Source organism: Macaca mulatta, chromosome 10 (assembly GCF_049350105.2).
Source record: "Macaca mulatta isolate MMU2019108-1 chromosome 10, T2T-MMU8v2.0, whole genome shotgun sequence".
NCBI classification, from domain to species: domain Eukaryota; kingdom Metazoa; phylum Chordata; class Mammalia; order Primates; family Cercopithecidae; genus Macaca; species Macaca mulatta.
The window spans coordinates 15,801,815-15,828,242 of record NC_133415.1 but is presented as its reverse complement, the minus strand read 5'-3'; the positions used below and the strand labels follow the sequence as shown (position 1 = coordinate 15,828,242).

At 47.0% G+C, this 26,428-nt stretch overlaps 1 protein-coding gene and 2 long non-coding RNA genes across 3 annotated transcripts; all 3 read left to right on the top strand.

Moving 5' to 3' along the window:
• The first annotated feature begins 1,920 nt into the window (after nucleotides 1-1,920).
• On the top strand, nucleotides 1,921-19,273 carry APOL5 (apolipoprotein L5). The gene is given in 8 exon segments (XM_077949047.1): nucleotides 1,921-1,951; nucleotides 5,451-5,514; nucleotides 6,951-7,006; nucleotides 10,344-10,430; nucleotides 16,007-16,024; nucleotides 16,027-16,989; nucleotides 17,699-17,863; nucleotides 18,301-19,273. Coding segments are annotated over 8 exon segments (1,452 nt in total). The 3' UTR covers nucleotides 18,369-19,273.
• A 171-nt stretch (nucleotides 19,274-19,444) lies between these two features.
• LOC144331747 (uncharacterized) lies at nucleotides 19,445-21,309 on the top strand. Its single transcript, XR_013399137.1, has 2 exons — nucleotides 19,445-20,242; nucleotides 20,392-21,309. It is a non-coding gene; the product is annotated as an uncharacterized LOC144331747 (long non-coding RNA).
• A 1,411-nt stretch (nucleotides 21,310-22,720) lies between these two features.
• On the top strand, nucleotides 22,721-24,816 carry LOC144331751 (uncharacterized). The gene is made up of 2 exons (XR_013399144.1): nucleotides 22,721-23,425; nucleotides 24,273-24,816. It is a non-coding gene; the product is annotated as an uncharacterized LOC144331751 (long non-coding RNA).
• The last annotated feature ends 1,612 nt before the right edge of the window (nucleotides 24,817-26,428 follow it).

Genomic DNA, 26,428 nt, shown 5'->3' with positions numbered 1-26,428 from the left:
ACCCTGCTTTCAATTCTTTTGGATGTATATATATGGAGAAGTGGAATTGCTGGATCATATGTTAGTTTTATTTTTAATTTTTTGAGGAACCACACTGTTGGTTCACACAGGGTGAAAAACGTGTTGTTTTTTATGGACCAGCTATCTTACACAGCAGCTGCATTATTTTCCACTCCAACCGGCAATTCACAAGCATTCCAACTTCTCCACAATATATATCTCACCATGTTTTTCTTTCTTTCTTTCCCTCCCTCCCTCCCTCCCTCCCTCCTTCCCTTCTTTCCTTCCTTCCCTCCCTCACGGAGTTTTGCTCTTGTTGCCCAGGCTGGAGTGCAGTGGTGTGATCTCAGCTAACTGCAACCTCTGCCTCCCAGGTTCAAGTGATTCCCCTGCCTCAGCCTCCCGAGTAGCTGGGTTTACAGGCGTCACCACCACACCTGGTTAATTTTTGTATTTTAGTAGAGACGGGGTTTGGCCATGTTGGCCAGGCTGGTCTTGAACTCCTGAACTCAGGTGATCTACCCACCTCAGCCTCCCAAAGTGCTGGGATTACAGGCGTGAGCCACCACACCCGGCTCATTTTATTTTTTGGTAAGAGTCATCTGCATAAGCGTGAAGTGGTATCTCATGTGGTTTTCAAAATAATTATTATTTTTTAATTTTTTGTGGAGACAGAGTGTTGCCATTGTTGCCCAGCTTGGTCTTGAACTCCTAGCCTCAAGCAATCCTCCCACCTTAGCCTCCCAACATACTGGGATTACAGGCATAAGCCACCGTGCCTAACCTCATTGTGGTTTTGATTCGCATTTTCCTAATGATTAGAGACGCTGGGCATCTTTTCACATGCTCATTGGCACGTATTGGGAGAAATACCTATTCACGTCCTTTGTCCATTTTAAAAATTGAGGTTTTTTTGTTATTAATATTTTTTTTGTGTAGACCTTGTGTTGATGGCTTTTCTTCTTTTCATGGGCCAGTTACTTAGGGAAAATTAAACAGAAAAATGCCAGGACTGTGTTCTAGGATAGCAGAACTGTTCTTTATGACCTACGCCTTCCACCTGAATTTCTAGTATATATTTCTCCCCAGCAATGGAATTGGCAGTTTTCAGATTGTTCACAATGTGAGGTGTTTTCCCCTCTCTGCCTCAAAAACAAACTGCTTCCTACAAATATGGCTTGTCTCACTGTGTTTCCTCATTTAGTCATATCTTCACTGCTTTGTGAAACCAATCCGGATTCACTGCCAACCTGTACACCTTAGTCTTACTATTTTGAACAGAGTTTTATTGTTGCACTTTGGGGATACCCCTCACCTGAAATTTGCATTTATCAACATCCTCTCTCCTCTTGCTCCCAAAGCCCTGCTCATTCCCATTGCTTTCGGCATCCTTTTAATCTAGTTTATCTATTTCCCCTAGTCTCTAATAGATGGTATCTGTTTCATTTTCCTTGCTGCTTATGGGTAATTTTTGAAAGAAGAGAAATTGAGAATGTGATCCATTCATGTTCAAACCAGAAGTCTTTGCAAGCACTTCTGAGAGTTACTGTATTATGATGGAGACAGTGAGAGGCTTGACAGCAAAAGAAACAGATGCTGGGGTCCCTCCCTGCACCCTCTCTCTGGGGCAGCTTCCTCTGAGTTATTCCTCGACCCCTCCACCTACCATTGGTGTTTCCCAGCTCCAGCCTCAGTGCTCTTCTCCTCTTCAAGCTCTCCATCCTCCGTGGATTTTATGTTTACAAATTCCCATCTTGGAGTCACCAGGCCTCAGCTCCATATGGCGCCCAGCCACTCATTGCCTCTCTGAATGACTGTGGGGTTGGTTTTCTTCTTTAGGAGGGGAAGCCGCATCTCTTCCGGCCCAGGATCCATTGTCACCTGCAGAGAGAGAAGCGCCAAGGGATCCTCAGAGACACCATGACGGCAGCGCCAACCAAAATCCACCCAGGTAATCCTCCCCTGTTCAGTAAGTTCTCTTGACCCCAGCTCACTGTCCCCACCTACGGTGGGAGATGCTAGAGATTATGAAGTGACTTGAGGTACTGGATGTGGCTGTTCCCGGGTCCGAAAGTGAAGGTGAGGAACTAAAGTCCCTTTCCTGCCCTATTTCCCATGAGATTCTGCTCACGCTCCTCCTACAATTAGAGACCTGTCATCCTGGTTTCCTTAGCTATGGTGACTATACTTCACGGACCTCAGATGCGGATACATACTCAAGTCAGAATACAACATCTGTGTTGGCCGTACTGGCCAAGCCTGTAATCCCAGCACTTTGGGAGGCTGAGGCAGGTGGATCACTTGAGGTCAGGAGTTTAAGACCAGCCTGGCCAACATGGTAAAACCCCATCTCTACTAAAGATACAAAAATTAGCCAGGCATGGTGGTGCACACCTGTAATCCCAGCTACTCGGAAAGCTGAGGCAGGAGAATCGCTTGAACCTGGGAGGCGGAGGTCGCAGTGAACTGAGACCACGCCACTGCATTCCAGCCTGGGTGACAGAGCAAGATTCTGTCTCAAAAAAAAAAAAAAAAAAAAATCTGTGTTATCCCTCCTGTGCCTGCAACTCTTTTTTTTTTTTTTTTGAGACAAAGTCTGGCTCTGTCGCCCAGGCTGGAGTGCAGTGGCGCGATCTCAGCACACTGCAACCTCCGCCTGCTAGGTTCACACCATTCTCCTGCCTCAGCCTCCCGAGTAGCTGGGACTACAGGCGCCCACCACCACGCCCGGCTAATTTTTTGTATTTTTAGTAGAAACGGCGTTTCACTGTGTTTGCCAGGATGGTCTCGATCTCCTGACCTTGTGATCCGCCCACCTCGGCCTCCCAAAGTGCTGGGATTACAGGCATGAGCCACCACGCCCGGCCACGCCTGCAACTCTTAATGGGTTCAGTTTTGTGGTCAGTCCAGGCACTGTTATCTGATTGTGTGGTCGAGAATTCCAGATTTGTTTTTGGCGCAGCCATGCCTTCTCACTACACGGCCCCCGAGGGACACGTTAGCATGAGGGACAATGGCAAACAGTAGCAGCAGAAAAGGACAATGCCTCATTTTACCTTCTGGCATGGGGCCGACTCTCCAGAGCAGAGCTCTCTGGCAGAATGGACTGAACTGCATGGCTTAGGTCTATACGAGCCTCTCCCTCTCTCTAAAACCAGACTCCAAGTTCAGGACCACTCTGTCCTCCAGCGATGAGTGCAGGGTGCCTGGCTGAGAAGAGGTGAGAAAGCAAGATAAATGAACTCAAACTCCATGTTAAGAGAGGAGGCAGGAGCGAGGAGCGGGCTCCTTGCATCTGTGTGTGATCGCTGAGCACAGTGGCCACAGCGTCCACTCAAGGTGACCCCCTGGGACACGTGTCTTGTAATGAAAACCACTCAGAAGAGTCTAACGCCCTCTTTGGGAGATGTGAGGCAAAGCAGGGGGAGAAGGGCAGTTCTTTCTCACCCCTCAGTGTGATATTCTGAGCTTTCTCAGTGGAAGACGCATTTTTAAATTATCAGAAATGGATCGATTATGAAATATGATGGTTCGTGAAATAGCTGTGTACATAATCAAGCACAAGTTGGCGTTGTTTGACCTCTCATCCTATGTATAAAGCACAAAAGTTGCATAGGAGATGATTTTAACTGGAAGGAAACTATGAGCCTGTTTCATGGACAGACCCAGAACCCGTCCAGTGGTTCTCCCACTCCCGCTATTTGATCATCCTCTGCCTTTGCTGGGTCTCAGGCCTGCTCACTCCCTTCTTGCCTCCTCCCCAAAATAAAGTGTAATAGAGTCATCTCCCAAGATCTATTCTAGCCTGGTACAGCAGGGAGGGCTGAGCAATATTTTAAACATAAAAAACTTAGTGTCAGCTGGGCTCACTGGCTCAGAACTTTAATCCCAGCACTTTGGGAGGCTGAAGTGGCCGGATGGATCACCTGAGGCCAGGAGGTCGACAGCCTGGTCAGCGTGGTGAAACCCCGTCTCTATTAAGAATACAAAAATTAACTGGGCATGGTGGTGCACACCCATAATCCCAGCTACTCGGGAGGCTGAGTCAGGAGAATCGCTTGAACCAGGGAGGCAGAGGTTGCAAAGCTGAGATCATGCCACTGCACTCCAGCCTGGGCCGCAGAGCAAGACTGTGTATCAAAAATTAAATACATACACACATACATACATAAGGAAACAAAACTTAGTGTCATGAACAATGAAGTCTTATTCTAAGTGTTGTTCAGTATCTGCCATTTACTGGTCATACACAGAATAGGCAGGAAAGCACAGATAAGACACATCTCTACCTTCAAGGTGAAGCTCTGGGCTGCCACAATAAACCACTCGCTGCATCAGCTGAAACCTCTGCACCGTACCTATCTATGTAGAGCATAGAGGAGAGCAAAAAAATACAAAGCAGAATGCCTAAAATAATGCGACAAATCAAAGTTGAACAATTATAACAAAATTAATATGAATATGAATAACATGAAGAAGAGTATCAAAATCAGATTTGAGTAATTTTCTACATCTAAGAGATAGCCTGAAATAAATAGGACACAAAAGGCCAAAATAACAAGTTAGAAAAACTTACACAGAACAAACAAACAAAGAAGACAATATGAATATTTAATAGTAGGAATTTGTCAGACTTTGTCTTACCATGTGCTTGGCAGCATTCCCAGCACCCCATGCATTACTGTACAAGCTGGAGATTTTATAATGATAAAAAATGAATAATAAATCTCATTATTAAACTCTTTTTATTCTGTTGGCTTTTGTTGTTGTTGAGGCGGAGTCTCGCTCTGTCACCCAGCCTGGAGTGCAGTGGTGCAATCTCAGCTCACTGCAACCTCCACCTCCTGGGTTCAAGAGATTCTCCTGCCTCAGCCTCCCGAGTAGCTGGGACTACAGGTGCCCCCACCATGCCCGGCTAATTTTTGTATTTTTAGTGGAGACAGCGTTTCACCGTGTTGGCCAGGCTGGTCTCAAACTCCTGACCTCAGGTGATCTGCCTGCCTCAGCCTCCCAAAGTGCTGGGATTACAGGCGTGAGCCACCATGCCTGGCTTCTATTGGCTTTTATTATAAAACTAACATGTTACTTTGGTAACAAAGCTCAATAACATAGATGAGTGAAAAGTGCAAAAGTATTTTGTCACCCCAGCCCTAAATCTCACTCCCTAAGCCTGTTCACATTTGGTGTATCTCCTTCGAGAATATTCCCCTACTCCTACATCACATATATAGTACTTTTAAAAAAATGAGAAAAGAATATAAAGAACATTTTCTTCAACCTATTTTATTTTGCTTAATATATCCTAGACCTCTTTCTAGGTCAGTTTTACATAGATTTGCCTCGTTCCTTTTCACATCCATAAGCCTTTATTTTGTATTGCTCTATTTTCATGTAAACAGTCCCAGACATGGATTTTTCAAATTGTTTCCATTTCCTTTATACAACTTCAGATAACTGGATGAACATCTGTACACATTTGTCTGTGTACCTGCTGTTGTGTTGTGTCTGTGGCGGGTGAGTTTCTAGAGGTGGGATGCTGAGTGTCAGGCATGTGTACTTCTCATGTTAAGAGACACCCTGAGAAGGCCAGGTGCAGTGGCTTACGCCTGTAATCCTGGCACTTTGGGAGGTCAAGGAGGGTGGATTGTTTGAGCTCAGGAGTTAGAGATCAGCCTGGGCAACATGGCGAATTCCCATCTCCATATATATATTTTTATATATTTATTAGCTGGGCATGGTGGCACACACCTGTAGTCCCAGCCACTTGGGGGGGTAAGACAGGAGGATCACTTGAGCCTGGGAGGTTACTGCGGTGAGCCGAGATTGTGTCACTGCACTCCAGCCTAGTTGCCAAAATGAGACCATCTCCAAAACAAAAAAAGAAAGATACCCTAAATCATCCTTCCAAAAGCCATAGTGGCCGAGTACAGTGGCTCACACCTGTAATCCCGGCACTTTGTGAAGCCAAGATGGGTGGATCACCTGAGGTCAGGAGTTCGAGACCAGCCTGGCCAACAGGGCGAAACCCTATCTCTACTTAAAATATAAAAGTTAGCCTGGCGTGGTGGTGGGTGCATGTAATCCCAGCTACTTGGGAGGCTGAGGTGGGAGAATCACCTGAACCCGGCAGGCAGAGGTAGTGAGCCAAGATCATGCCACCACACTCCAGCCTGGGTGACAGAGCGAGACTCGCTCTCAAAAAACAAAAAAAAAAAAAACAAAAGCAATGTAATCTTATGCTCAGCCAAGTATCTATGTCTCAACCAAGTGTACGTGTTCTCCTGTCTCTTTTTCGCCCACACAGGATGCCAAACTAATCAATGAAACAGTAGCTGGCCATGGTCTAAATTTGTGTTTTGGGGCGACTAGTGATGTCAAGCACCTTGTCCCATATTTACTGGCCACAGTACTTCTTTTGTGAAACACCTATTCAAAGAACATAAGAAATAATTGTACATAGAAAATTAGAACCAGGTGCAGTTTGAAAGACCACGGACTTTGTTAGGGTTTTTTAAGTCTCTTCAAAAAAGAATAGGCAGGCCGGGTGCGGTGGCTTGTGCCTGTAATCCCAGCATTTTGAGTCTGAGGCGGGCAGATCACCTGAGGTCAGGAGTTCAAGACCAGCCTGACCATCATGGTGAAACCCTGTCTCTACTAAAAATACAAAACTTAGCCAGGCATGGTGGCAGGCACCTGTAATCCCAGCTACTCAGAAGGCTGAGGCAGGAGAGTCACTTGAACCTAGGTGGCAGAGGTTGCAGTGACTGAGATCACACCACTGCACTCCAGCCTGGGCGACAGAGAGCCTCTATTGCAAAAGAAAAAAAAAAAGAAAAAAGAAAAGAAAAAAATAGACTTAGGTGAGGACTGGGAGAGACAGGTTTCAGGAATGGGGAAGAGAGTCACATTTATTAATCATATTATAAGCTTAAATTTAAAAAAATCTAAAGCATCCCATGTGGCAAATGAGGAAATTTGCAAGTTTCTGGTTCCAAGGTGTTACCTGGTAAGTTCTCTTAAGCTTTCAGAAAACAAACAATTCTCATGTTGTACAAATTGTCCCAGAAATAGAAAAAATACGCTATTGAATACATTCTGTGAAGCAAATATAACACCAATGATAAACTGTGATCACAAGAAAACTATGACTCAGTATCATGTATTTCTCTATGATGAATATAGGAATAAAATACTAGAGGATATAAATCTATAACATTCTGATTCAAAAATATGCAATGACCAAGTTGGGGGTTTTCATGGAATGTATGGGTAATTCAATATATGGAAATCTATGCTAAGAATGCACCACATTCATGGGATAAACAAAAAAGGAAAAGAATAATCATCTCATTGGAGTTTGAAAATTCCACACTTAGTCCTAATAAAAATGTCTAAGTATAGGAATAAAACACACTGCCTTATCATGATGAAAGCCAACTGCCAACTGTGAAATACTAGAGTCAATATCATAATATAAAATAAGGATCCAAGGAAACCCAATAAGGCATGAAACCAACATAAGAAAACAAAATACTAAAAACAGAAATAAAAGTCCAGCATTATTCATTCATGAATTATTCATTCAATAACTACTACAGTAATAAACATGTAGTCAAGCACAAGAGTATTAAAAATGGGTAACATTTCTATAAGTAACAAGACAAGTTAGAAAACATTACATTAAAAGACCACTATTCGTAATTGCATCAAAACAATGTACAACATCAAAGAAATACACGTTAGCAACAAATGTAAAGAATCAACAAGTCTTATGTGAAAGAAAATGGAAGCCATGACTCCCTGGGAAGCCATATGCTATTGCTGGGTGGAGATATAGCAGATCCTTAGCCTTAATGAGGGAGTTATCCTGAGACCCTCTCAACTGCTCGTGTTTGAAAACACTACATCAAATAACTTCCTTTGTAAAGGTTAACTAAAAATGTAAAGTTTAACTAAAAACATAAGCAGCTCCTCAGGCCCCTGCATGAAGCAGTGTGGCAGGGGGGAAGGGGCCAATCACTGGTTCCATCACTGGTTACAGTAGAGGCAGCAGGCAGGACAAGGTGGCAACATTATCAAAGAACTCATCTGAATAACAAAAGTGTTAAGACCCCAAAGCATGGTTGGGCACAGTGGCTCACGCCTGTAATCCCAACACTTTGGGAGGCCAACGTGGGCAGATCACTTGAGGCCAGGAGTTTGAGATTAGCCTGGCCAACATGTTGAAACCCTGTCTCTTCTAAAAATACAAAAAATTAGCCAGGTTGGTAGTGCGCACCTGTAGTCCCAGCTACTTGGGAGGCTGAGGCAGGAGAATTACTTGAACCGGGAGATAGTGCTACTGCACTGCAGCCTGGACAACAGAGCAAGACCCCGTCTCAAAAAAAAAAAAAAAAAGATGCCAAAGTGCCGTGATAAGGGAGTGTTTCTATAAACAGGACAATACATCTTCTGTTAAGGAAACAGCATAGAGTCATCAAAAATAATCATTATAACAACTGCATAGCAAGATGGAAAATACTTGTATAACATTACATTTTAAAAACAGGGCACGTGGCTGGCCACATCGGCTCATACCTGTAATCCCAGCACTTTGGGAGGCTGAGGCAGATGGATCACCTGAGGTTGGGAGTTTGAGACCAGCCTGGCCAACATGGTGAAACCCTCATCTCTACTACAAATACAAGAATTAGCTGGGCATGGTGGTGCACACCTATAATTCCAATGACTCGGGAGGCTGAGACAGGACAATCACTTGAACCCAGGAGGTGGAGGTTGCAGTGAGCCGAGATCGCACCGCTGCATTCCAACCTGGGTGACAGAGTGAGACCATCTCAAAAAAAATAATAATAATAAATAATAAAAACAGGACACACCATTATAAGTATAAAAACCATGCAAGAAATAATACGGATTTGAAAAATTACTGGAAGTAGAGAATAAAATCAATAGTAATGGAACTAGCGGTGATTTTTGTCAAATTATATTTTTTGTCAAATTTGACAATTTTTTTGTCAAATTATATTGAAAATACATTTAAAGTGATTTTTGAGCAACAAAAGAAGCTGCAATGTGAGAAAGAGTGTCTGAACAAGGTGGACTCTGCCGTGTTGCCTGCCTGGGCAAAACCAACCACCATCCCGCCCACGAGCCTTGTCATCAGGCGGGTGTCATTCAGCAGGGACCAGACTGTGCCTCTCTCAGGATTATAGATGATAGGCACTGGACAGAATGATCGTTCACTTGCTCCCAAGTTAACAGTGTTATCAATAACATGGCCCCGATTGTCTTGGTGCCTATCATTGTGTTATTGGATGATTCTCAGAAGATTTTTGTGACTTAATGGAATGGGAAAAGTTTCCCTTATCCCCCTTGCACGGTATAAAACAGGCTGTGGCTCACTTCTTCGGTGCCCTGCAGCTCAAACCCCTAGGGGCAGCATACGGACGTGCAGGTCGTGAGGAGCATGGGCTCCGACCCCACAGCAGTGCCATCTAGGGTTCAGTGTTTGCAGCTCCCGAAGCCCCAGGGAGCTTATCGGAAGGATAAGGCAGAGCTCTGGTCTAATTTCTGTATTCCAGGGTTCTTGCCCTAGTATGCCGGAAAAATTGGATCACACGTGGGCTTGGAGAATGAGTGCAAGGTTTTATTGAATGTAGCTCTCAGCAGATGGATGGGGAGCCAGAAAGGGGATGGAGTGGGCAGGTGGTCTTCCCCTGGAGTTGGGCCACTCAGCGGCCGGGTTCTCCTCCAACTGCCTTTGGCTGAATTCCATGTCATCCAGCCGTGTATGACCTGTCAGCATCTGTCGGTGTGTTCTGCCTGTGTGTTCCTCTCGATGTCCAGCTGCTTGTGTGTTTCTGCCTGCTAGGTGGGGACATGGCGAGCCAGAGAGGTCTTGGAAAATGCAACATTTGGGAACGAAAACAGAAATGCTTGTCCTCACTTAGATCCATGGGCCCAGGCCGGAGGGTGGAACACTCACCAGGGACCATGCCCTTCTCTATGCAGCACTTCCCCGCCCACTCCCATTTCATTAATGTATAATGTCAACATTTCAAAAGTGCTTTACCAATCTACTTTGCCACCAGAAGCCTAAGAGATTTTCAGTTTTATTGCATCCTAGTCAGCCTTGGGCATTCCCATGGTTTGTTCGGTTAAAATCAGACAAAAATCACGTGACATTTCTGAGACATTAAGATTTTTGTTGTATTCTAACTTTTTTTTTTTTTTCTAATTCTCCAATATTGTAATTAGACAGCCGACTTTCCCGGAGCGCTGTTATGTCTTTTTGGACTGAGATAACTCAAGAAGAAATGTCCCTAATCTTCGTCCATCTCCAGGCTTGGGAGAAGGTTGTGAAGAAACGTGGCTTCCAAAGGTAATCTACGGAGGTGAGGTCTGGGGGAAGTCCTCAGAACCTGAGTTCTGTAAGGGCAGAGAACGGACTGTTATGCTTATGGCCACAATCCCAGCATCTAAAACGGTGTCTGGCACAGACCCGGCACTCAATGAGTATTTGGGTTTTGTTTTGTTTTGTTTTGAGACAGAGTCTCTTCTCTGTCACCCAGGTTGGAGTGCAGTGGCACGATCTCAGCTCACTACAGCCTCTGCCTCCCTGGTTCAAGTGATTCTCCTGCCTCAGCCTCCTGAGTAGCTGGGATTACAGACGCCTGCCACCACGCCTGGCTAATTTTTATATTGTTTGTAGAGACGGAGTTTTGCCATGTTGGCCAGGCTGGTCTTGAACTCATGACCTCAAATGCTTCACCCACCTCGGCCTCCCAATGTGCTGGGATTACAGGTGTGAGCCACCACGCCTAGCTGTCAGTGAGTATTTGAATGAAGGAATAAAATCTGATTGTTAATATCCAGATCTGTAGCCACCTTCATAGGATGAAACTACAAATGGTTTCCAACCAAGTTGGCTGACGCGTTGCTCATGTTGTCTCATGTGCAATTAGAGATATGCAAAAAAGGGGAAAAACGTACACATCCGCATAAAAAAATCTTAGTAAAAAAAAATGTAAAACCTTTGGTAAGTGCAGGCACGGTGGCTCATGCTTGTAATCTCAGAATTTTGGGAGGCCGAGGTGGGCGGATCACTTGAGGTCAGGAGTTCAAGACCAGACTGGCCAACCTGGTGAAACCTTGTCTCTACTAAAAATACAGAAATTAGCTAGGTGTGGTGGAGCATACCTGTAATCCCAGCTACATGGGGGGCTGAGGCAGGAGAATTGCTTGAACCCGTGAGGCAGAGGTTGCAGTGAGCCAAGATCGCACCACTACTGCACTCTAGCCTGGGCGACAGAGCAAGACTTCATCAAAAAAAAAAAAAAAAAAAATCTTTTGGTAATGGTAAGTACATTGTATACGGATAGATGCCCAGACACATGACTTAGAGGGCAATGGAATCCTAGAAGCAGAATTTGCTGGTTTTCTCCCAGTCCAGGAATATTCCTTCCTGGGTCTGCCTTCACCCTTTCCCAACCCATGACAGTGTCTGAGTCTTGCCTTGAGATCCACGCTCCTGGGACGTGCCTTTCTATTGCCTTGGCCTGGGCGTTCAGACTCTCCCACAGAGCTCGGCTGCAGCAGTAGACTCACAACAGACTCTGCTGCCTAACAGAGGCTGCACTTAACTCTTGCCAAAGTGTCCATAAGGTTCTCTAAAGTGGGTTGCAATGCTCCCGCAATTTATAGCAGCCAAGCACCTAAAGATAAAATCTTCATGCGTCATGCAAATGGGTTGCCTGCGCTTTCAGGCACAGGTACAGTCATTCACTTCTCTGTGTCCTTGGCCCAACCTCCCTCTACTGTTCTCTCTCCCACCTCTGCTGTCAAGATTTCCCCCTAAGGCTCTCGTTAAGTCTGGGAAAGCTCCCAAAAAAGGCATTGACTTTTCAGGCACAGGCACAACCATTTTACTTATCCGTGTCCTTGACTTTGGCTACTGGCCGACGCATGCTGCGTGGACCGGAGTTAACGGGGGCCCTTCCTATGTGCTTGTACAATGTTCACCTCTCCTCCTTTGGTAAAGGGAGAGGGATGATTTTTTGTATCTCGGGGAAAATCAGCCAGTGGTTGAGGCAGACTAGAGGCTTCAGGAGACGGAGTTTCCCTCTTGTCGCCCAGCCTGGAGTGCGATGGTGCGATCTTGGCTCACTGCAACCTCTGCCTCCCAGGTTCATGCAATTCTCCTGCCTCAGCCTCCCAAGTAGCTGGGATTACAGGTGCCTACCACCACACCTGGATAATTTTTGTATTTTTAGTAGCGATGGGGTTTCACCATGTTGGTCAGGCTGGTCTCGAACTCCTGACCTCAAGTGATCCGCCCACCTAGGCCTCCCAAAGTGCTGGGATTACAGACTGAGCCACTGCGCCCGGCCCTAGGTTCTTAGCCTAACTCCACCACTAACTCAGTTGTAATCAGGGAATGTCCCTCCTTTTTGGAGCCGGTTTGCTCCTCTGTAAATGAGGGACTGGGCTCATTGATGGCAAAAATGTGGCAGATGACTGTTTATCTTCTGTGTTGCGCCTAGACGGCGCCCACTAGGTCACAGCAGCACTCTTTCCCAAAGAGCCTAGATGCGGCACCGCGATTCTCCTGTGCTTTAGACACCCTCACTAACAATAGCGGGGAGGTTATGCCTCTGCCATCTGTGTACCAGGCGACCTGGAAGGGCTTCCAGCTCTAACATCTCATAGTTCTAAAACTTAGGTTGGAGAGGGGGCACTGAAACCCTAGGTTTACAGAGATGTTCACTTTAAACCCCGATGAAGTCCTTTCTTAAAAGAGTGACTTGAAGACGAGGAAGGATGTCAGAAGGCCCCTCCCGCTTCCCCCAGGAGGGAGGAGGGAGGGACCCAGGGCTGGTCCACTTGAGGCTGCTAATGGCCTTGGCTAGGGAGCAGAGGATTCTAAGTCCATTGTCCACAGTTCCTTTCAGGCCTTGGGCTTCCTTGGTCCAAGTACAGTTTGCCCACAGCCTTGCATCCTTTCCCATAGACCCTCTCTCACTATCCATCAAACCCAAGCCAAGTCTATTGTAGATGCTCCATTAGGAGACAGGCCAGAACCAACCTAGGGAACATACAAGTCAGACCGTGTTACGTGCTGTAGAAAGTCACACACACAGTCCATAGTCCAGCAATACCCACGCTGGGAGCCCCAAATTCCATAAGATAAAGGTTCTTAAGAACAGTGGTTCTCAAAGGTCCTGCATAACCCTGAAGTTCCAGATACTGAGCCAAAATGATTCAACAGGAAAACTGAATGGTGATTCTTTTTTAAAATTACAGGAAAGGTTTGAGTGGAGAGAATTTTCCCAGTTGTGCCTTTTTTCCCTTTTCCTCATTTTTTCTTAAGATTTACAAGCTTCAGTCACTTGCCCGTTAACAAGTGGTCAGAGTAGATCTCACTATTTCTAAGTATGACCACACTTTTGTTAGAAGTCTACTTTGGGCCGGGCGCGGTGGCTCATACCTGTAATCTCAAAACTTTGGGAGGCCGAGAGGGGGTGGATCACTTGAGGTCAGGAGTTCGAGACCAGCCTGGCCAACATGGCAAAACCCTGTCTCTACTAAAAATACAGAAATTAGCCCAGCATGGTGGTGCCTCATGCCTGACTACTTGGGAGGCTGAGGCAGGAGAATGGCTTGAACTCGAGGCAGAGGTTGCAGTGAGCCGAGATCGCGCCGCTGCACTCTAGCCTGGACAATAGAGTGAGACTCCGTCTCAAAACAAAAAAAATCTACTTTGTTTTCAAAATATTCAACACTGTCCAACTGAACGACAGTGAGCCCTCTCCCGTGGAAGGGGGATATGTGGTTGTCTTCTTGGAGATCCCCAAACTTTTGCTTTGGAAATGTAGACTCTTTTACTAATTTTTAAAAATGATCATACATGCATATGACACAAAAGCTAAGAGGAACAAAAGGGCAAACAGTAAAAGTAAGTGTCACTAGGTGTGGTTGCATGTGCCTGTAGTCCCAGCTGCTGGGGAGCATCACTTGAACCCAGGAGTTTGAGGCCAGCCTGGGCAATATAGTGAGACCCCGTCTCAAAAACAAAAAAAAGAGTCTCCCCTTAAATCCTATTTCCAGATGTCCCAGGTTCCCTGCCCAGAAGCAACCACAATTTACAAGCAAACATGTTTTTTAAAAAAAAAAAAAAGAAAAAGAAGATCAAGGCATCTGCTCTGTATACTTTTGGTACTGTTTCTTAATCAAATTAGTCACAACTTATATATGTATAAATTATAAATGTATACATGTACATATGTCTTTTTTAGGAAAAGAATTGGTGACAAAAGTCAGTAAAGCTTTTAAGTTACATTTTATTCATAACGTCAGTATCCCCATACATTTATTTTATTATTATTATTATTATTTTTGAGACAGAGTTTCACTGTTGTTGCTCAGGCTGGAGTGCTATGGTACGATCTCGGCTCAGTGCAACCTGTGCCTCCTAGGATCAAGTGATTCTCCTGCCTCAGCCTCCTGAGTATCTGGGACTACAGGCACCCACTACTATGCCTGGCTAATTTTTGTATTTTTAGTAGAGATGGGATTTCACCATGTTGGCCAGGCTGGTCTCGAACTCCTCACCTCAGGTGATCCATCCACCTCAGGTGATCCATCCACCTCGGTGTCCCAAAGTGCTGGGATTACAGACACAAGCCACTGTGCCTGGGCTGGTATCCACATACATTTGGAAGAGAGCTGTTTGTGGATGAATGGAATAGTAAGCCACCAGCCTGGGCCTGCATAGGGGTAGTTCAAGCTGTGCTCCTGCTCAAAACACATGGCCACCCCCACCCAGGGCTCCAGGCCAGAGTGGACCTTCTGTCTGTCTGTCTGTCTGCCACCCACACTAACAGCCCAGTGGGTTCATTTTGTCCTCTGCCCAGATAGAGTTGATTTATCAAGACAGGGGAATTGCAATCAAGAGTTTAATTCATGCAGAGCCAGATGAATGGGAGACTGGAGTTTTATTATTACTCAAGTCAGTTTCTCCAAAGATTCGAGGAGTGGGTTTTGCTGTTGTTGTTGTTGGTTTTTTTTTTTTTTTGAGACAAAGTCTCACTCTGTTGCCCAGGCTGGAGTGCAGTGGCGTGATCTCAGCTCACTGCAACCTCCGCTTCCCAGGTTCAAGCAATTCTCCTGCCACAGCCTCTGGAGTAGCTGGGACTACAGGCGCCCACCACCACAACCAGCTAACTTTTGTATTTTTAGTAGAGACAGGGTTTTACCATATTGGCCAGGCTGGTTTTGAACTCCTGACCCTGTGATCCGCTCACCTGGGCCTCCCAGAATGCTGGGATTACAGGTATGAGACACCACGCCTGGCCAGGATGGGTTTTTTTTAAAGGATAATTTGGTGGTAGGGGTCCAGGGAGTGAGGAGTACTGATCGCTGGGGTTGGAGATGAAATCATAGGAAGTCGAAGTCACTGTCTTGCACTGAGCCGGTGTCTGGGTAGAGGCCACAAGACCAGATGAGCCAGTTGATCAGTCTGGGTGGCGACAGCTGAACCACTGAGTGCAGGGTCTGAAAAATACCTCAAGCACTCGTGTTAGGTTTTCCAATAGTGATGTTATGTCGAGGAGTAAGTGGGGAGGTTTAGAATCTTGTGGCCTCTGGTTGAATAACACCTAAATTATAATTTCTAATATTATGGCTAATTTTTTAGTCCTGTAAAGGCAGTCTGGTCCCTAGGCAAGAAAGGGGTTTGTTTCGGGAAGGGGCTGTTGTCATCTTTGTTTCAAAGTTAAACTATAAACTAAGTTCCTCCCAAAGTTAGTTGAGCCTATGCCCAGAAGAAAGAACAAGAACAGCTTGGAGGTTAGAAGCAAGATGAAGCCGGCTAGGTCAGACCCCTTTCACTGCCATAATTTCCCCACTGTTAGAATTTCTGCAAAGGTGGTTTTGACATTATACCTCGATTCCCAGGGCTCTGCCTCCTGCACACATTTTAGTACTCAGATTACCTCGATGTCTTTAGCCTCACTGGTGAACCTGTGCCGAGTTGGAAAATTAACAGTTTGATGTCAGCTGTCCACAGTGATGAGGCTGCTGTGCTGTCCTGTGTTCTGTTTGAAGAACTGATGCGATGTGACAAAGATTCCATGCCAGACGGCTGGCTGTCAGAGGAGGAAAGACTGTTTCTCTCGTATTTTCCTTTGCACAAATTTGAGCTAGAACAGAACATCAAAGAACTTAACATCCTTGCGGACCGAGCTGACACCACTCACAAGTTGCTGACCAAGACCAGCCCGGTGGCCAGCTCTTCCGGGACTGTTTCTGGGGTCATGAGCATCCTGGGTTTGGCCCTAGCACCTGTGACAGCAGGAGGCAGTCTCGTGCTCTCAACAGCTGCGACAGGGTTGGGGGCAGCAGCTGCCATCACCAACATAGTAACAAATGTTTTAGAAAATAGGAGCGATTCAGCAGCAAGAGACAAAGCCAGCCGACTGGGGCCTCTGACGACATCACATGAGGCTTTTGGAGAAATAAATTGGTCTGAAATCGGGGCTGCTGGCTTTTGTGTTGACAAGTGTGTAAAAGCCATCAAGGGCATCAGGGACCTTCGTGCCTACCAGATGGCCAAAGCCAACTCTGGGTTCATGGCTATGGTCAAGAATTTTGTGGTCACAAGACACATCCCTTTCTGGTGGGCTAGAGGGGTGCAGAGAGCCTTTGAGGGCACAACTCTGGCCATGACCAATGGTGCCCGGGTGATGGGTGCTGCTGGGGCTGGCTTCTTACTTCTGAAAGACATGAGCAGCTTCCTGCAGAGCTGGAAGCACCTGGAGGATGGGGCAAGGACAGAGACAGCAGAGGAACTGAGGACACTTGCTAAGAAGCTGGAGCAGGACCTGGACTAGCTCACTGAGCGCCACCGGCACCTGCTGCAGAAGGCAAGCCGGACCTGTTCCAGCTGCCGGGGAAGGGCTGTTCGAGGATCCCGTGTGGTTAAACCAGAAGGTAGGAAGGCAGCAAATAACACAGATGTGGTCTTGCTCTTCTAAAAGCTTAGCCTGGGGGTGGGGGCGAGGAATGCTAAACAAACGGACACATCAATGCATAACTACAGCTGTCCTTTCTTCAAAGAGAGGACTTGCCCCACACCCCTGACATTAACTAGCTGCCCTCAGTTCTTCCCAGGATTGCATTCTCTTCTCTCAAAGCCCTGACCATAAATAACCATAAATTCTTGAAATCCCATATGTGTGTGTTTGTGGGGGTGCTTCCTGTCTGCCTCTCCTGCGGTCTGCAGGCTCCAGCAGGGAAGGCTAATTTGGTGAACAGGGGTCCGGGGAGTGAGGAGTGCTGGTTGCTCGGATTGGAGATGACATCACAGGAAGTCGAAGTCACCCTCTTGCGCTGAGCCGGTTCCTGGGTAGAGGCGACAAGACCAGATGAGCCAGTTTATCAGTCTGGGTGGCGACGGCTGGGCCACTGTGTCCCTCTTGTCCATACCAGTATCCCCAGCACCTAGCAGTGCTTGGCATATAGCCAGTGTGCCAGAAATACGTGTTGAATGACATGAATGTGGCATTGCGTGATAAAAATGACACTTGCAATGAGCTGGGAAAGGATTTTTATTTGAAAGATAGTTTATAGTTCTAGACTTTCCTATGTAGAGAAATCACTTTCTTGGAAGCTGTGAGATGCAGAGACTCATGTTCCACAGGGTCTCGCTCACCTCTCCCCTGGCCTGTCATGGAGCACCAGCCTAGTCTGGGCCCTGGCGGGACACCGAGAATACCAAAGAGGACAGTCTCTGCCCCAAGGACACTTGGCCACCAGCCAGCCCCACCAGCACCAGGCCCCGGGAAGACACCGACAGCGAGAAGAGGTAAGTGGGATGCAAGCAAGCCAGGAGCTGTGGGAACCCCTGACAGTGAAGTAACCCCTCCTTGGGTGGGCGGGCCTCGGAGAAGGGAAGGGAGGGCCTAACGGGAAGAGGGGCTGCTGCTAGCTTTCCATCCGGCCCCTGCCACGCCACCTGGTGCCTTTGCCAGTCATCTCACGGAGCTCTCTCTCTACTTCCTGCTAGATGGGCCATTCGCTCATTCATGAGGTTAATGCACAAATCTCAGTTGGGCACACCTCTGTGCCAGGCATCATGCCAGGCCTAGCAGTGAATAAGACAGAGAAGGGCTAGGTGTGCAAAGTGAAGAATGACCTCGCCCCGCCCTGTAATTTCTGGGAGCTCAAGTGAACCCACTCTGGGATCCCTAAGAGGCTGCAGAAGTGAGTAAACTATTTCCTTTCTTTTTTTTTTTACCCTAGTCGGTCACCCTGTCACCATTGAACCTTCATTTAACAGAGGCAAAATGCAAGTCTTTGATGAAGAATAAGGGGGTAGGGAAGCTTCTAGTGGCAATGATAAAACCAGCAGCAATGATAATAGAAGACAAACCTGCAATGGTTTGTGGTCACCCTTGGGGACTCCAGAAATACCTGGGGTGGAAGACACATTTGCAAGAGACCAGGTTTTTTGTGGGTACAGATGGAGTTGGAGGCCGAGAAGACCTACATGTTCATGTTAATTAAAACTGGAGCTGGAACACATTCCAAACTCACGTATTTTCCAAATTGTATGTAACTACATAGTACCTTCATAATGAAAATGAAAAACTTTAAACTATCACCTGCCCCTCCTCCCCCTCTTCCCTCCTGTCATCTGTCATGACTCTGCAGTCAGCACCTTTGCGTGGAGACTGTTGCTCAAGCTAAGATCCATTCTCCATTCCCAGGGTCTTGCAATGACAAGTTAATGATTTGAGAAAAGCTGTTATTGGGAGAAAATCATCCCTTTACTGTAGCATAATTTATAATCATGAAAAATGTGAAGCCATTAAAATGTTCCAATGCTAGGGAACTGGTTACATACAAAATATTCATCCACTTGATAAAACACTAGGTAGCTGTCAGAAATGATGCTCCTTCAATGACTGGGTTCACGGGGAAAGTGCTACTTGTATTATTCGGTGGAAAAGAGCAGGGACTTTCTTACCTTTTACCTAAGGAAAGCACATCTCTCAAACTTGTGCATAGGAAAACAAAACCCTTCAAAGGAGTACAGCAAGGTCACAGTGTGGCTGTTCAGGGGTAAATTTGGTGATGTGTTCCCCTCTTCTTTCTGCCTTTCTGTGTTTTTCAAGTTTTCAGTTATGCACATTACTGTTTTATAAAATAGAAGGAATATAGATAATAAATATTTACAGCAAATCTAAAATAAAATGTTTAAACACAGGACAAACTTGACCAGGCGCAGTGGCTCACGTCTGTAATCTCAGCACTTTGGGAGGCCGAGGTAGGCAGATCACTAGATCAGGAGTCCGAGACCAGCCTGGCCAACACGGTGAAACCCCATCTCTTTTAAAAATACAAAAAATTATCTGGGTGGGGTGGCACGCACCTGTAGTCCCAGCTACTTGGGAGGCTGAGGCCGGAGAATCGCTTGAACCCAGGAGGTAGAGGTTGCAGTGAACTGAGATCATGCCATTGCACTCCAGCATGGGCAACAAGAATGAAATTCTGTCTCTTAATTAAGTTTATGACGGAGTTCCTGATGGGTTAAAACGTGGTGGAACTAGATCATATGCATTCCTTCTCACACAGTACAAACGTCGTAACATGATAAAATATTTTTCAAAAAAGTAAAATCTTAGCCCACATGCTTATCTACTGAAAAATCAGTGTACTTCATGGTGCTAACACAATATATAAGACAAGGGAGCCCTCAAGTGTGAAAGGTGAAAGGTTGGGGGTAGGATCAGTGCCGCCCTCAGGAGAGGCCTGGCGCTGGGCAGTCTTCCCTGTCCTTGCCCCTCCCGCCCCCAAGGAGCTCACTGCCCCACTTTCCACCTGGCCTGTTTCTCCGCCGGCAGACCAGTTCTCTCTGCACTACTCCTCAGCTTACCTGTGGATCCAGGCACAGAAACCATTCCACCTGTGTGAAACTGCAAGACCCACGGATCCAGGCTCAGAAAACATTCCACCTGTGTGAAACTGTGCAAGACCCGTGGATCCAGGCTCAGAAAACATTCCACCTGTGTGAAACTGTGCAAGACCCGTGGATCCAGGCTCAGAAAACATTCCACCTGTGTGAAACTGTGCAAGACCCGTGGATCCAGGCTCAGAAAACATTCCACCTGTGTGAAACTGTGCAAGACCCGTGGATCCAGGCTCAGAAAACATTCCACCTGTGTGAAACTGTGCAAGACCCGTGGATCCAGGCTCAGAAAACATTCCACCTGTGTGAAACTGTGCAAGACCCGTGGATCTAGGCTCAGAAAACATTCCACCTGTGTGAAACTGTGCAAGACCCGTGGATCCAGGCTCAGAAAACATTCCACCTGTGTGAAACTGTGCAAGGCTCCTCCTGCCACTGTTTTGACTTTCTCACAAAATGGGGATGAGAATGAGGAGTTCTTATGAAGAACTCAGTTTCATTTTGAAGTGAAAATTCAATGAGATCTCATATGCGAAGGCACCTAAGGCCACCCCCGGTACCTGACAGACGTTCAGCCAATGCTGTGCTTCCAGAAAGCACGACAGGAGACTGGGGAAGCATTTACTGACTGCTCTGGATGAAGAGAACCCTGGCAGGGACCCCGAGCTAGCACAGAAGACCCCAACTTTGGAGAACTTAGCATTCTGCTGGAAAAACCATTTTATGCTCCTGTTTATTCTATCAGGCAAACACTTTCAAACACCAGCAAGGCAACATTTGGAAAAGGGGAGGCTCCTCAGCCCCGACTCCTGCCAATAACTGGCTGTATGCTCTTGTGTTTAGCCTCTCTGGACCTTTTGCTCCTATTGATCAAATAGAGGCTTGAACTATTTGAACGTCAAGGCTTGTGCCCGACTCTACAATTCCACAACCTTGACTGTACGAACAGATGAAGAGAATAAGACGGGGGGAAGGAGTGGAAGGGCCTCCACTCAGTGAAGAAAGGCTCATGGAGCCCCCATGACCACTGGGTGCCAGGGTCTATAGGGGGCCTAGGGACACGGCCCCAGGAGAGCTGCCTGGGTTCTTGCTGGGGTTTGAGGCCTTGCTCTATGACCTCTCTGTGCCTCAGTTTCCTGAGGACACAAGAAGCAAATAATTCAGCAGGGAAGATAGGACCTGACCAGTTAGAACTGGGAGGTCAAGGGGATGTTGGAACTTAAGGCTCAGAACCCATGTCATTGTCCTATCTTTGGAGCCTGGGATGGTTGTCCAGAGTGCTTGGCTCATCCCTGTGGATCACACGATTAATAATAATAATAAAACATGTATTGAATGAATACTATGTGCCATGTATTTCTAAGCATTTTACGTATATGAATTTTTTTTTTTTTGAGACAGAGTTTCATTCTTGTTGCCCAGGCTGGAGTGCAGTGGCATGTTCCTGGCTCACTGTAACCTTTGCCTCTCGGGTTCAAGTGATTCTCCTGACTCAGCTTCCTGAGTAGCTGGGATTACAGGTGCCCGCCACCACGCCCGGCTAGTTTTTTTTTTTATTTGTATTTTTAGTAGAGACAGGATTTCACCATGTTGGCCAGGCTGGTCTTGAACTCCTGACGTCAGGTGATCCACCCGCCTTGGCCTCCCAAAGTGCTGGGATTACAGGCATGAGCCACCGCACCCAGCCCCTATATGAACTTTTAAAATCCTTACTCTCAAGTACAGACTAATACTATCTCCATTTGACAGATGGAAACGCTGAGGCACACTAAGCAACTCCTGCAAGGGCACACGTTCAGGAAGTGGCAGAGCCGGATTTCAAGTTTAGTCGGCTGGGATCCGGAGCCCATGCTTTACATCCTAAAAGAATAAGGCTTTCTTAGAGCAGAGGAGCAGGTGGCACCTGCCTGTGATCCCAGCTACTTGGGAGGCTGAGGCAGGAGAATCTCTTGAACCCGGGAGGCAGAGGTTACAGTGAGCCGAGATCGTGCCACTGCACTCCAGCCTGGCGACAGAGTGAGACTCCATCTCAAAAAACAAAACAAAACAAAACAAAAAAAACCCACACGAAGGCTCTGCTCAGATCAATCCTAGTCCTGACTCCCACAGCTGGCCTGGCAGGTCCCACAGACACTGAGGGATGCATGGCAGCTCCAGGGCTCTGGCACTGGAGACAGAGCTGAATACAAAAGAGGCCTGGCCTCAAATAATTCCAAATAACGCAGCACGAAGCCAAGTATGGCAAGAATAAAGTCATGCTGCAGAGAGCTCAGAGGCAAGCGAGATGAAGGGGGCTGGAGTATGTCGGAAATGTTCAGAGAAACGGGCTTGAGGCAAAAGGAGGTGGAAGGACAGGCTGTGTGGGAGAAAGAAAAAGGGGATTTCTGGCCAGGCACGGTGGCTCACGCCTATAATCCCAGTGCTTTGGGAGGCTGAGGCGGGCAGATCACCTGAGGTTAGGAGTTTGAGATCAGCTTGGCCAACATGGTGAAATCCCATCTCTATTAAAAATACAAAAACTAGCCAGGCGTGATAGCAGGCACCTATAATCCATGCTATTCGGGAGGCTGAGGCAGGAAATCAATTGAACCTGGGGGGTGGAGGTTGCAGTGAACCAAGATCGCGCCACCCGCACTGCGGCCTGGGTGACAGAGTGAGAGTCCCTCTCAAAAAAAAAGAGCGGGGGGACTGGGCCGGAATGCAATGGCTGGTGGCTGGGCCAGGGCATGTACTCCTACCTGGAGCCAGATCCGGGTGTAGGTCTCTGCCCTTGCAGACCCTGGTCACGTCCTAGTTCCTTGTGGTGAACAGACAAGGACGGCCCCCCTTGTGGGACTTACAATCTGGTGGGGATGGTCTTTGAGGTCCCTTTCAGTTTGGGCTCCTCGTTATTGATTCTAAGCTTGAAAGACGGTCTGAGGCCAGGACCGGGAGGTGCCGTCAATGCCGGGCTGAGGAGTTTAGAATTTTGCCCACAGACAGCAGAAGCCGTCCATGGAGATGGAGCAGGAGCTCATCTGAGAACAAAGGTGTTCAGGAAGAGTGATCTGGCTGAGAGGGACAGAACCACGATCCTTGAATATTTCCATTGACTCCGTCATACCCTGGCTGCCTCTTCCCTGCATTTAAATCAATAGGCTTTAACGTGAATTATGTTTTAGAGTAAATTGAGTGGAAAGCACAGAGCGCTCCCCCACACCCTCTCCCCTCACCCTAGACCATCATCATCCAGACCGTGTGGTAACATTTGTCACCACCGATGAACCTTCGTAGAGACATCAGTCCCAGCCTTTTTAAAAACAAGCTTTTCAGCCCGGTACGGTGGCTCACGCCTGTAATCCCAGCACTTTGGGAGGCCAAGGTGGGTGGATCACTTGAGGTCAGGAGTTTGAGACCAGCCTGATCAACATGGTGAAACTTTGTCTCCAGTAAAAAAAAAAAAAAAAAACAATATTAGTCAGGCATGGTGGTGCACACCTGTAATCCCAGCTACTTGGGAGGCTGAGGCAGGAGAATCATTTGAACCCAGGAGGCGGAGGTGGCAGTGAGCCAAGATCACAACTTACACTTCAGCCTGGGCAATAAGAGCGAAACTCTGTCTCAAAAAGAAAAAAAAAAAAAAGACCTTTTCTGTTCTCTGTCTCTCGGCACGCTTTGAGAAGACGGCAGGATCCAAAATCCTGTAGTGGCAGATTCCAACCAGCGTGCACATTAGGATCATCTTTGGCCTCTTCACAAAATCCAGATGCTCAGACCCCACTTGGACCCAATGAGTTGGAACCTGCGGGTCTGCAGCCTGGGCGTGTAAATGGGGCTCTGATTTGCTCCTTTGGTTGAGAACCTCCGATATTCGGCCTAGAACTGGGTCAGGCAGTCTCCAACATGGAGGCATCGTTTTCCCGACATGCCGCTGTGTGGTGCCAGCTTTTGTGACTACTTGGTCACAATTGCTCCTGTGCAGTTTCTGACGGGACTTAGTGAATGCACAGGCATTTTACGAGCTGTGAGGTAGAAGGAACTGAGCTCCCAGGGGAAGGCGGAGCGTGGGAGTGCGTGATGGGATCAGCCCTGTCCCTGGGACTGAGCATTTGTTTAGGCTTGATTTCCACCTGGAGAGACAAGTTCTGTTATCAACAATACAGAGTCAGCACTTCCGCCTTGGGAGGGGCCCACAGAATAGCTTATCTTTTTTTTTTTTTTTTTGAGACGGAGTCTCACTCTGTCACCCAGGCTGGAGTGTAGTGGCACGATCTCAGCTCATGCAACCTCCGCCTCCTGGGTTCAAGCAATTCTCCTGCCTTAGCCTCCTGAGTAGCTGGGGTTACAGGCGCACAGCATCATGACCGGCTAATTTTTGTGTTTTTAGTAGAGACCAGGTTCCACCATGTTGACCAGGCTGGTCTCGAACTCCTGACCTCAGAGGATCCACCTGCCTCGGCCTCCCAAAGTGCTGTGGTTACAGGCATGAGCCACCGCGCCCGGCCAGAATAGCTGATTTGTCCTGACATCCTACAGATGGGGAAGCTGTGGGGCAGATGGGCAGAGATTTGACTGAGACCACACAGCTTACTATGGCTCAGGGAGAAAGAGAAACTTGGCTCCTTGAAATTCAGTTTTCTTTTCAAACAATCAAAAACAAACCTGCATCATTGGTTGCCATCACAGGGGCCACTGGCTACTTGGGAGCATGGAGAGGCAGCTGCTCTGAGCACTCCTTGTCCTCAACAGAGGCACAGACATGGAAGCCTGAGGCCAGGGCCACCTTTTGATTCATCTTGAACTTTTTGTAAATTCACCTTGTGTTTTAAATAAAGTCTCAGAGAATTATGTGTGATTTCATTCTCAGACACTCTGCCTGTGCTTGTCATATTCCTGGCTGTGCATTTAAGTCTGTGTCTCTTTGTGGAACTGTCAGTATGGTTTATATGATGGGAGCTCCAGCAGGTGCCTCAGTGAGGTGTTAGGAAGCTGGACATGATTAATCTGGTCCTTTGCCCTCTGGAAGCTCAGTCTGGTGGCAGGGAGAGACATGTACAGAATTACCTAAGAGAAAATCCAGTTTCTCCAGGCTTTGTTTCCAAATGGCACCAATATATGGCTGCACGTCACCAATCAATGTTCATGTGATGAATGGAGGCTGCGGACTGGGGCTGAGCTTGAGTCAGAGAAAAACACATCATTGCTAAAGCCTGTCAAAACAGGAAGAATTATGTAAGTGGAAGGGGTTTGAGCCAAAAAAAAAAAAAAAAAAAAAATCAAATGTATAAAGCATCTACTACGTGCTAGACAAAGATGACTTATCTTTGGATGCTGTCCATCTAGTTGGTCCAGAGGTCATTGCCTGATAAAAGGTCAGACAGCCACGTGCTACACCTGAGGACTATGGGTGGAGACCAAGGAATCAGCTCGACTTGCTGACTGTTTGCAAGTGGAGAGAGGTCCTCACTGAGGACCGGCGGCCACCCAAGATGAAAGTAGAAACACACCCACCTTTAGCAAACTATTTTTCTTTACATCATTTTCTCTCTTTCCTCCTTAGGGTTTTGACATGGTGATTGCCAATTGTTGTCCAACTTACTGCTTGGTGTGATTGTCTCCCCCACATCCCATTCCTATGTTGATATCGTAACCCCCAGTGTGATGGTGTTAGGAGATGGGGCCTTTCAGGAGGTGATGAGATCATTAGGATGGTGCCCTCATGAATGGGATTAGTGCCCTTATCAGAGGCCCCACAGAACTCGCTAGCTTCTTCCACCATTTGAAGAATAGTGAGAAGGAGCTCTAAACCAGGAAATGGGCCCACACCAGCCATAGAATCTGCTGGAGCCTTGACCCTGGACTTCCCAGCATCTGGAACTGTGAGAAATAAACTTCTGTAATTTTCTTTTTTTTTTTGAGATGGAGTTTCACTCTTGTTGCTCAGGCTGGAGTGCAATGGCCCAATCTCGGCTCACTGCAACCCCTGCCTGCCAGGTTCAAGCGATTCTCCTGCCTCAGCCTCCTGAGTAGCTGGGATTACAGGCATGCGCCACCATGCCCAGCTAATTTTTGTATTTTTAGTAGAGTTGGGGTTTCACTATGTTGGCCAGGCTGGTCTCAAACTCCTGACCTCAGGAGATCCACCCCCTTCGGCCTCTCAAAGTGCTGGGATTACAGGCGTGAGCCACAGAGCCTGGTCAACTTCTGTTATTTAAAAATTACTGTTTATGGTATTTTGTTATCAGCTCAAAGGGACTAGAGACAGGAACATAGGTTTTGAGTAGAAAAAGGGTTTATTTCAAGCACATTGAATTTTAGGAGCCTATGGGGCTGCAGCTGGATGTTAGTCTAGACTCTAGGAAAGCTCTATGAACTCCAGTTTGGATTTAAGAGTCATTAGCTTACAGGCAGACATTGGTCTCAACAGTGATCTTTTCAGTGGAGTATGGGAAGAAGGTGGCCTACAGCTGAGCCCTAGAG